We start from the raw sequence: 12,036 nt of genomic DNA on the forward strand, positions 1-12,036 counted from the left end.
CAGTGATTGTTTATACATACATTACAGTCCGTAAAAAAACTGACCAAATATTAGTCAAAGTAATCTTATATTACAGTCAAAATGTGTTGACAGCTCAGAGTTGGCATTTTAACTGGTTCCAATAGAGCTTTGGTTTTAGAAAATGAAAAGCACGTGATTAAAAAAACAACATTCATATTGAAAATATTACTTATACTTTAAACGGGCTAATGCTTCTTTTGACAACTCTATTTTTCTTTATAATTTAGTTTGAGGTTTTCTTCCTTATGAGAGTTCATGAGAAAGTAAAATTCAAGTGGTAGACAAGCGACAAACAGAGGGGCAGGTGTTGTGGGATGATTTATAGCAGTGATTTGTGACAATAAGGACACCTTTTTTAAGCAAAAGCGAGAGAGAGAAAGAGAGAGAGAGAGAAACAAAAGCTTTCCATGGGGACGCAGCTCATTGGTCAGCAGCAGCAGGAGTGGGCGGAGTCAGCGTGAACGCCACTGCTGCTTCGGTTAGTTGTCTGTACTCAGACTCGCTGCGTGGCTCAAACAGTAGCTCACCGAGCAACAAAGTTTCCACGTTGTTCCTGCGCGGACAAACCAGAAGTTCGAGGATAGACAAATGGCTTTTCCGTTTTTGTGCTGTTTAGGACGTGATATAGTTTTAAATTCGAAAAGCGGGTTTGTCTAAATTGCGGTGCAACTTCATACAAATCGGCGACGGATCAAGTTGTAGCCGAGATAAAGGAATCTGGATCGGTCCTGCTCCTATCAAGGTAAACATTAGCTGCGTAATCTTCCTAAAATATCAAGCATGGACATTTGTGTTTGTCAGCTGCTTCTTTGACTTCCGAAATGTGAGGCGTTTAGTTACAGGCTGTACTTCGGGGTGTCTTTGAAGTCGGATGTTTGTAGTTGCAGCCTGGATGTTTTTAGGCTGCTGCTGCTAACTTGGGAGGAAAGTTGAGCGCATGGTGAAAATGCTGACCAGAGTTTCACATTTACTGCACAAAACTAATTGGATTTCACGCCGACCCCCTCCACGGAAGTCCACCGTTCCCTCTTTCAGCTGGACTGAATAGCCGACTTAAATATATCTGCTGTGAAACAATAGGAGCTTTAAAGCGGAAGATATTTATTTGGTCGTTTTCAAACAGAAGGAGTCTTTAACTCTCGAGCCATGCCTCGACTATTCCTACAGATAATCCATAAGATACGGTGACATGTCTTCATAACTCCTTACATCATCTCCCGATTTGAACCCATAATTTAAATCATTATAACACATCCACCCACTCAGTGTGGTAGCAGCAGGTCTGCTCAGACCCTGTATAGATGATCAGAAAAAGGGATTTTGTTTTGATCTGTTGCAGTGGGGTGACATAATTTTATCCTTAAGCAGCTGATTTGAGGTGTCACATCATATGTGGGCTTGAAAGCTTTGCCTGTGGCACCATTTTGTATGTGAGCCAGCTGAGGAACAGAGCAAGCTGGCAAGAATTTATTGGCTCTCTCTTTAGTTTGAAGTGACTCACAACCTTGAAATGTTTATAGGGGGAGAAAGATGTGATTCAAGACAACACACCCAGGTGCTGCTTCTGTTTTAACATTACTTACAGAAAACTTTCTTTAGAGACAGTTGGTGTTGGTTGTTTTTTTCTCAGGAGTCATGACAGGTGTATGTTTTATTGATCGATGTAAATCTCTAGCACACAGTGTGCACTCATTGGCTTTCTGTTAAGTGCTCCCTATCTGATCTCCTTTGATCTTGCTAAGTCTGAAGTTCATTTCCGCTGTACTGATTGTGTTTTATTGGGTTTAATCATAACATGGGAGGAGTGTTACATAAAAGATGCATGCATGACCTTTATAATATCCGTCCTTCTGTCCGGCTCTTATAAAAGTCAAACAATGATGTTAAACAGTGGCTCTTCTCTGCTGTTTCCGGTTACCAGATCAAAGCCAAGATGTCTGTCAGCAACCACGAAAACAGAAAGTCTCGCTCCAGCTCTGGCTCCATGAATATCCAACTCTTCCACAAGACGTCCCATGCTGACAGCTTGCTGACTCAACTCAACCTGCTGCGCAAACGCAAAGTCTTCACCGATGTTGTGCTGAAAGCCGGCAATCGCTCTTTCCCCTGCCACCGGGCCGTCCTGGCTTCCTGCAGCCGATATTTCGAGGCCATGTTCAGCGGCGGGCTCAGGGAGAGTCGTGACGCTGATGTCAACTTCCACGACTCTCTCCACCCAGAGGTGCTTGAGCTCTTGCTCGACTACGCATACTCTGCTAGAATCATAATCAATGAGGAGAATGCAGAGTCGCTCCTTGAAGCTGGAGATATGCTTCAGTTCCACGACATCAGAGATGCAGCGGCAGAGTTCCTAGAAAAGAACCTCCACCCATCTAACTGTCTGGGGATGATGCTGCTGTCAGACGCCCACCAGTGCCAGAGACTGTACGAGCTGTCATGGAGGATGTGCCTGGCAAACTTCGCTACTCTCTTCAAGACAGAAGACTTCCTCAGCTTGCCCAGAGACAAAGTCAAGGAGCTAATCCTCAGTGAAGAACTGGAGGTGGAGGATGAGAGCTTGGTGTACGAGGCTGTTATCGACTGGGTCAAAGCCGATATGGAGCAGCGGCACAATGAGTTGCCTGAGCTGCTGCGCTGTGTCCGCCTGGCGCTGCTGCCTGAATCCTACCTGCTGAAGAACGTTGCTTCGGAGGAGCTTGTGATGTGCCACAAAGTGGGGCGGGAGATCGTTGAAGATGCTGTGCGGTGTAAGATGAGGATCCTTCAGAATGATGGCATTGTAACAGGGTTCTGTGCACGGCCCAGAAAAGTCAGCCAGGCCCTTCTGCTGCTGGGAGGACAGACTTTCATGTGTGATAAAGTCTACATGATCGATAACAAGACCAAGGAGATCACACCAAAAACCGACATCCCCAGCCCCAGGAAAGAGTGCAGCGCCTGTGCTATAGGGTGCAAGGTATGTGTGTGACGTACACTGCAATGCCTGCGTCTCACAAAATGTTTTGATAATTTTCACGTTATGATTTGATTCTCTGTGCTTTAGGTTTATGTTACTGGAGGCCGTGGCTCTGAGAACGGAGCCTCAAAAGATGTCTGGGTGTATGACACGTTACACGACGAGTGGTCCAAAGCTGCGCCAATGCTGGTCGCCAGATTTGGGCACGGATCTGCAGAGCTCGACCACATGCTGTACGTCGTGGGAGGACACACATCTCTCACAGGATCCTTCCCTGCCTCTCCATCTGTCTCTCTTAAACAGGTGGAACAGTACGACCCGCAGACCAATAAGTGGACGCTGGTGGCTCCACTCAGGGAAGGAGTGAGCAACGCTGCCGTTGTCGGTGCCAAAAACAAACTCTTCGCCTTTGGGGGCACCAGCGTCAACAGAGACAAATATCCAAAGGTGCAGTGCTTTGATCCCTGCCAGAATCGGTGGTCGGTACCGGCTGCTTGTCCGCAGCTGTGGCGGTACACGGCAGCGGCCGTGGTTGGCAACCATGTGGTCGTGATCGGAGGCGACACAGAATTCTCAGCCAGCTCAGCATACCGGTTCAACAGCGAGACGTACCAGTGGTCAAAGTTTGGTGACGTGACGGCGAAACGGATCAGCTGTCATGCAGTGGCATCAGGAAACAGACTATATGTAGTTGGGGGGTACTTTGGAGCTCAGAGGTGTAAGACACTAGACTGTTACGATCCATCATCAGACTCCTGGGACAGTGTAACCAGTGTGCCCTACTCTCTCATTCCTACTGCCTTCGTCAGCACATGGAAGTACCTCCCAGCATAAAGATGCACTGACTCTCCCAGACTTCCTGGTGAGTGATTGTAGTTTCCTACAAACACAAACAAACAAAATGTCTTAATATTTTCAGATAATATGTGGGATCCATCTTTTAAAGGAGTGTGTTTAAATTAGCTTGTAAGATATTGTTACATAGCTACCAGGTCCCAGGTAGGTGACACTTTGAACCCGAGGCGGCCACTTCAAAGCCCTACACTGTTGTCACGGTTGCTAGTGGTTACAGTGGTTATACATTATCTAGTTGCTGTGTGTTAGATAAACATAGTGGAGTTTAGAGAACAGAAGGAATGTCGGCAGTGCCGGTAATTACAAAGCCAATGGCTCCAACATGAGGCCTCCATCACTGACAGGAGTGAGGTGGAGCAGCAGGGGGATCAGGTCTGTGCTTGTAGTGCCAAGAGGCAAGTGGGCAGGATGTTCTGCAGGGTTTGACATGAGATATAAACTTAAACCAGGTGTAAGTTAGAAAAGGGGATGTACCTTCCAGAAGGGATTTAAACATATAATTTTATAGCTAGGGTTAGGGTTTTTGGGATTGCAGTCTTGCATCATTAAGAACCCAATATCTCTAGAAAATTCTCTGTACAGACTTCCATTCATCATTAACTCTGTCCTTCATAAAACAATATATTGTCCATTAACAGGATAACAATAGAACTTTATCAGTAACAAATATGCTGACAGAGCGATCTTTTCAAAGGGAAAACGTCAGTTCAGTAATCTTATCAGGAATTCAGAAACATAACAAGAGAAGGAGAAACCATTTCTCAAAATTATGTAAATGTGATTTACTGACGTCTATCATGGCAAAGCCACTTAAGAATTGCTAGGCTCAGGCTGCCTGAAGGAAGGACAGGTGGCTGTTTTCACAGTTTCTTGTTAGATAAGAGATTTCCCTGAGGTGTTTCTCAGTGTTTTGAACAAGGATAGAAAGGAGGAGGCTGGTAGCCGAAGTGGAAAGAGGAAGCACATTTTGGAGGCATTTGGGAGCTTTGCTGGTTGTTTTTACACATGCCCTGTGGTTGTAGAATGAGTTTTCAATTTCATGGCATGAGGTATTTCCTGTGATCTGATTTAAGCACTGATGCAAGCGATGGAAAGTCATTCAGTACGACCGATTTGCAATAAAAGAATGAGACACTGTTGTATTTCTTTATTGGTTTAGGTGTTTTATCTTTTATAGAGTAATAAAACTTCACAGGCCCAGTAGTTTCATTCTGCTTAACATAATAAGATAATGCATCCATGTGGTGTGTTTTTTTTTTCTTTTTCTTCTTTCAAAGAAACAATATTTCAGGTCCTCTTCACAACTTGTTGTTTTCCATCTGACTCAAAACAGTTTTTTAATGGCAAGGAGTTTAAGGGGAAGCAAGTGAGCAGCTGAGGGCTTATGTGTGGCTTGTGTCTACAGTAAACAGCTGGAGATGAAGGCGCTGGGGGCTTAGCATTATGAGGCTGCTGGTATAGGCTGCTGTAACCATGGTAGCTGAGGGTTTTTGGTGCCAAGATGGAGACAGTCAGGCTGACAGTAGAAGATCAAGGCACCACATCTTTATGAATTCTCACTGTTACGTAGCCACCAGCCCACTGCTGACTGCCTTCATGTTTAATTACAGTAGTGATGGAAAAAGCTCAGGTTTCCAGCTCATCAAGCAGACTTCCCGTCGTGATGCTGGTCGGCTCTTTTTCATCTGACATGGGATCAGAGAGGGGGTGAAGTAGCACAAGTGTCGGAATAACAATACACACACATTTGTTTCCATGAAGATTCTTTGACATAATAATTTCTCAAGTCTTAACCTTAAAAGCAATCTGAACTGTTATGGGGGTGGGGGTCTCAATTAGTTAGTGTCCTATCAGCTTTTAAGCCCCCATTAGAATACGAGGACTACGAAGCTCACAGAGGAGAAGATAAAGTGAGTAAGACCAGCAGAAGCAAAGCTATATTTTACACAGCCGGGACTAACGCCTGCCTAAAAATACATTGCTCCCGAGGCTGTCAACTTTCAGCTGGGGTTAGAGAGGAGAGCAAGTGTGTGTTTGTGTGTTCCCTTCCCCTTTTTTAGTGTCGCTGCTGCTAAAAACCACCAGTACGCTGTTCCAAGTATTCACTGGTATTATTGTAAGTTTTTACACAGTTGTAAAAACCACTTGTTTTCCACTTTTACTTCCCTCATACACACATTACTGGCATCGCCTGTTCTTTAAAGAGCCAGCCAACCTTGCTCTAATTTGGGAAGAATGAAGGTGCGGCCTGCATTCCCATTAGTAAAGATTTGTCACTGTTGCCTGTATGGGATTACCAGCCACTCAGCTCTTTTTGTCACCACCTACTGTAGTTTGTTGCTCTTTTTGCATTTCCACCAGATGTGACTAACCGCAGCCTTGAGGGCCGAGCCGGACCGTTTACAAAAGGATTTCTAAACGTTAAAACAGTGACGTTTATATTTGTTGTAGTCCAGATGGAACTTCTTAACTTTTCTCAAACTGGCTTAAAACCTGCAGAACTAAAACATAATTCATTTCAACAGCCTCAGCAGCCATCATTAGGACTTTTCCATGCTGCAGCATCAGGTATAGTTTGGTTAGTTGTTGGTACCAGACGACAGGCAGACAGGATGTAACTGGAGATCCTTGCAAAACTTTAGCACTCAGGCGCCCCTTTAAACACTGAACTATAACAGCCTCAAAATGCCTGCTATCCATGTTTGAGCCTTTGTCCCCTCATTACCCCTCCTACTCATCTCATTCCTCCTAACAACCCCCCTCCCTTGCCTAAAAAAGAAAAAAAAGCCCACAGACATAAGCAGTCTTCTCCCTTTTTAACGGTTTTAACCGAAGCTCTTATGAGGTGGGCACGGCTCTGTGTGATAGGGTACACCTGGAGGGGTCAGAGGCCACAGAGGGACTCTTTGGCGGGCTCGTTGCATCCCCAGACAGCTGCTGTAAAATGGAAAGGTCACGGCAGGATCAGGGAGGAGGAGTTCAGAGGCCCCAGTCACTCAATACTAATGTTTTATTAATGCCTCGCTGTGAGGGCCACCAGGAACACAAACTGAAAGAGGGTTTTATTGTGGCATCTGTGTACAACAACCCACCCCTACCCCATCCCATCCCCATCGTAGCTCAGAAACACACACACCCATATACAGCTAGGGTTAGCACGTGCACGCACACACTTCGTCTTCGTTCCCTTGAGTAATCAGTTTGCCACATTACATCCCTCAGCACGGCTGCTTAAATTTGCATAAACCTAATGGAGTTTTTATTGGCCTTTTCTCTGTGCAGAGTGCTGCTAAAAGGGAGAAGGAAAGGCAATGCTTAAAATGGCTGAATAATCGCCAAGACTAATTTGATTACACCCTTAAAAAGAGATGAGCTGTCATACAGTTACTGGGACCTTTTCAGACAGCCAGCTGGGATGGGATGGAGCGGGTGTCTGTCTGGTAATTAATCTGAATTACGCAACACTTACTGAAGATCTACTGAAGTGGTGCTCATTCAGTCACAGAGTCACTCTTTGTTCCAGCCTTGAACTAGAGTTTCTGCAAGGATTTGTCCAGCCAAGCCTCATTATACTTTATAGCTGCACCAAGATGGCTCCCAACACCACTGCAGAGTCCTCCATGGGTCCCCAAAACGATTTAAGCTCATGTAAGTTCAGCAACTGTGAGTCATGTGTTGGCCAATGTGGTTAAATTCCTGTTGGTCATTAGTAAACATGGCGCTAGCTTTGTTGCACACAAGGGACAATTAAGGAGAGATGACGTGGGTTTTGGTTTGGATCTTTAAGGGTAATTGGGCTTCAAGAAGACGCAGATGTGATCTGTGGTGGATAAAGGCTTTAAAAAAAGCAGGTGTTTTTTTTTTTTTGATAAATGTGACCTTGTCTTTTAAAATTAGAATATAGTTTTTTTTTTTTTTTTTTTTTTTTTTGGTACTCTCTAAATGAGTTTAACCACACAGAGCCAGATCAAATCTCCTTTGTAGTACAGGGCATCCATGCAGAGGGTGTAGTTATAAAGTGAGAGTGAATAAACTTTCTGAACAGTGATCTGCAAGCAGACCCAAAGTTTGAATGAGAATACCTGAGTCTGTTCAAATGATTGTAGCCTGAAATGTGGGTGAAAGGTAAAACTAACCGATGCAGCTTTGCATTTGATCAGCATTGACATCACGGGTCATCTGGAAGGGATTGTAAGTGTTTTTCTTTTTCATATCCAATGGTCTGTTATCAATTTCTAATAACTGTAAAGACAAAGAAGTATTTTGTTAACCATTTTTTACTACTTTGTGTTCGGTTCTGACCAAAGTCCAGATCATGCTGGTGACCTGACATCATGTGTGCAGCGTGTTAAAGCCCACTCGCGCTGCAGTGGAGATGGATAATAAATTATGAAGCTACGACTCTTAGGAAAAGGTGTCATGTTGTTGTAGTTTAAGCAGCAGAGGATTTTACATCATCGAGCAGAGCGCATATGAGAGATCAGACAAGCAGCAGCAGAGCAGAGAAAGTTCATGTTCGTGTTCATGTCTCACAGTGAAACTTTATATCAGCTGCTTGTTATTCAACTAGTGCTTCTACTCTGCTTGGGGTCATAAGAGTCGAGGTGGTTCTCATTTTAATAGTAATTGTGCTGCAACTGTTGCATGTAGGTGACTTTTGTAACCTTTGGACAAAAGCCAGGTTGTTGGCTCAGCTTTTCTTCATTGAGCTGTACTGGTTAGCGAATGGGAAGGCAAACTTCAAGCAGATCATGCTAAAACTTCTTGATTTAAAGTAAAAGTTCTTTCTGTTTTTCATCTGCAAGAGGAGTTTGTCTGATATAACATAAGTTTCTCCAGTTCTTAAGGTGGAAACAATAATCATTTTGATTATAATTCTGAAACGTGCACAAAAGGAAGATTTGGTCACAAAAAATATAAGCCGGTGTTAGTTGTAATTATCTTGCCAGTGTCGTGTTGTTGCTTCAGCACCATAAAGAAGTACAACTTATGAGTTCAGTCATTTAAACTGGCTCCACAAACTTCATATGGTGGGCTCAAAATCAGATCTAACTATCTTCCAATGCTGGAAAAAGATCAGGACATCTGCCTGAAGTGATAAAGTATTACACAAAAACAGTTGTGTAATGGTGAGTCAGAACTTGTATTACACTTCCCATTCACCTCTCCAGATCACCTCAGAAGACTAAACATAGCACTCACCTGCTTTTGTATTTTGGGCATTAGGAAAGTAGCCGTATTAAAGTTCACATTGGTTTGCAGGATTTTCAGCTTTTACAATAAATAATTTAGATTTTTAATGTACCTGCACTGAATAAGTTTCTTCAGATTATTTCTGATACCAAACTTTTGATTAAAGGTATTTATTTTTAAACATTGTAGTGTGATGATTAGATTTGGAGAATTAATATGACTGAAACTGAACAAGGAGTCAACATGTTTAATGATAAACTGCCCAGGCTGGTTTCTGCCTTGAGGTCATTCAGCTGATGTGGAAGTGGGCAACATTTCACACCTTTTGTTGTGTAAGCATGTGCGCGTTACCATTCTTAAGTTTCACAGTTAAGTTTCAGCAACTCAAGTCAAACACAGTTCTTCTGGAAAAACATAAATAAATAAATAAATTTCCTGCAACACATTGCTTTGCCTGTGTCCTGCTGTTGTGCTTCAGGCACATTATTCACAACAGTGACGGCTTCTGTGGTGTCGGCTGTGGCAGTGACGGCTCATTATCTAAACAACTCCCCCCAGCAGAGCCTGAATGTTAACACCCTTCCTCCCATAGCGGTGCACAGAGTAGTTACCATCAACAACATGCAAATTAGAAGCACACATCATGTTTCGGTTTCTCTTCAACTCCCCTAAAAATCTAGAAAAACATTCCTCTGTAAAAGCAGGCGTGGTAAATTAGATGCTGAGTTATCTGAGGTTGCAGAGAAAGCCAGAGATGAGAGATTCCAAAGAATTCATTCCACTGTTTCTAGTTAAAATGCTGCTGCTTGTAGATGCAGGAATTTGGGAAAAAATGTGACCATGAGAGTCTCATGCAGTTGGAACTATCTGGATTACACAAATGAGCAGATGGTTTTGGAATACGTGTCTTATCCGAGTCCAGAGAAGCTTATTTTCACTGTGGGGTCCTCTGTCACCACGCTCAAATATTTATTACCTAGCGGCATAAATGGCTCGAGCAGCTTAATCCCACATGCCAGCAGGACTTTGGTTAAATAATGCCCCATCCTGAGGCATTATTAATGCTATGTGGTTTTGCCTGACAAAGTAGCATGGCGATAAGCTAATGTGTAGAATGAGGGGCTGAAGTCTCCACGTTCCTCACCATTCCCTGAGAATGTCCACCCCTTAAGTCACGTGTCCAGCGTTCACACAGGCTTCTTGTACAGCAGAGTTCACAGGACCTAAACATTAATCTCCCTCTGTCTCTTTCCCCAGATGAGCTATGGCGTCTGGTATGCGGGCATGTGTCTCTCTTCACTGGCTCCGAGGAGGAGGAAGATGAAGACGAAGGGGGGTTTGTGTTTTCCCATTATGGCTCCATCCAGCCCGATGGACATTATATTCAGCTGCAGAGATCCAAAGGCCTGGTAACAGCCCAGAGACTGGAAGTCTACGGCCTCTTCCCACCTGATCTGTTTACTTGTACTTTGTGTAACTTTCCCATGCAGCCTGCAGTTTGAGTGGGACTTGTTGCCATGCCAACTCCAAGGAGCTCTCAGCCATCTCTGAAACCCACTGACTTCTCTTTTTCCTCCTCCTGGGGCAAATAAGCTACTGCGACTGTATAAGCCCTGCACTGCTCAGATGACCTACCCCACTATCACACATGTATCATCTCACCAGTACGCCACCAGTTTAACTGGCTGGTTTGTTTTACAAAAAGTGAAGCTGTCCTTCTGTTGGACTTTCTCTCCACTCCTGACACGTTTACTCAGGTCTAAAGTTTTTGGACTGAACTGATTTAGGCTGAATTAGACCCTTGTGAAGCCAGGCATATGGAGAAGGAGAGAAGACGTGTGGAAGTGTGTGATTTTGTGCACAGAAACAATCTTTCTATCTGTATTTTTAGCATTTGGACTTGGGCTTCCCTCAATTTTGGTGAGCTAAATTTGTACCTTCCTCCACATCTTAAAAAAAGAAGAAAAAAAAACTCATGAGGGAGAATGTGGCCCATCATGGCTGAAGGAGATATTTATCTGTTTCAAGATGTTATTTCAGACGATGAGTTTTGTCCATTTCGTGTCTCAGGGTTGTGTTTTTTTTTTGTTTTTTTTTAGCCTGTATTTGTTCAAGGAAAAGTTACATAGTCTGTTTGTCCATTCTCTCTTTCTCTGAATGTACTATCTCTGTGATTAACAATTTTACAAAATCTCTCATTTTAGAAAAATTTCCTTACGTTGATTATGTTTAATATCGAAACATAAATATTGCCAAAACAAATAGTTAACCTTAGTGTTATTTTGTTTTTAAATAACAAAAAACTAAGTAGTTAGCTTTGTAGATTTTGTTATTTTTTCCATTTTATCTTTGAATATCTCTTTAATAGAAGTATTTTGTGTATAGTTTGTATATTTACTTTGTAATTAATGTGTAGATGCATTTGATTTGCACAATTTGTTCAAGGAAACTTCTCATTGGTCTTAATTTTGTATCTTTTGTGTTAACCCAGCTTGGGTTGTGTGAATAATTAAAGCTTTTTTGTAGCATATTTGCAAGTTGCATCTCTCCAAAATCTTCATTGTGGCCCTGTGCAAATCACCAATATATTAAAGTTTGTCAGTTATACTGATGTATGAAGCTATTACTGATACAACCTGTTACTTCTTGTTTTTCTGCTTATAACTGGTCAATAAAAAGGGTCGTGTTGAAAAGTATATGCTGTTTCTCATTTTGTTTGTTTTTTTCAAGGAAGGGCTGGAATTTAGCAGCTGTAGCATTTTCCAGCCATATAATCACACAGGTGCCCTTAACGTGCTTCACATAGTTTCCAAGTGCAGGTTAGGAGCTGTTTTGGTATTTACCATAAACATTTCCTCCTGTCTGTGCTGTGGAGATTCAAACCGTTCTGCTCTGTCTTGTACAGCCTCTTTGTGGCAGCAATATCACATGATGCTTGCAAACCTTTGCATATTATAACTGTTAAACCTTGAGGAGTCATGTTAAGCTCATCCACACCTCATGATGCGGTG

General features: G+C 42.9%; 1 protein-coding gene across 1 annotated transcript; it reads left to right on the plus strand.

Annotated features, from left to right (window-relative positions):
• Positions 1-506: 506 nt before the first annotated feature.
• Positions 507-11,721, plus strand: enc3 (ectodermal-neural cortex 3). Its single transcript, XM_042006568.1, has 4 exons — positions 507-763; positions 1,943-2,977; positions 3,065-3,839; positions 10,283-11,721. Exons 2-3 carry the CDS (start codon positions 1,955-1,957, stop codon positions 3,809-3,811), a joined length of 1,770 nt encoding a protein of 589 aa, XP_041862502.1. The 5' UTR covers positions 507-763; positions 1,943-1,954; the 3' UTR covers positions 3,812-3,839; positions 10,283-11,721.
• Positions 11,722-12,036: the final 315 nt, after the last annotated feature.

The sequence above is a fragment of the Melanotaenia boesemani genome, chromosome 14 (genome assembly GCF_017639745.1).
Source record: "Melanotaenia boesemani isolate fMelBoe1 chromosome 14, fMelBoe1.pri, whole genome shotgun sequence".
Taxonomy (NCBI): Eukaryota; Metazoa; Chordata; class Actinopteri; order Atheriniformes; family Melanotaeniidae; genus Melanotaenia; species Melanotaenia boesemani.

Bases quoted from the DNA above. Each gene is read 5' to 3' on its own strand.
- enc3 (XM_042006568.1), top strand. From the start codon at position 1,955: ATGTCTGTCAGCAACCACGAAAACAGAAAGTCTCGCTCCAGCTCTGGC. The intron at 2,978-3,064 runs GTATGTGTGTGA...TCTGTGCTTTAG, and splicing joins CCTGTGCTATAGGGTGCAAG to GTTTATGTTACTGGAGGCCG.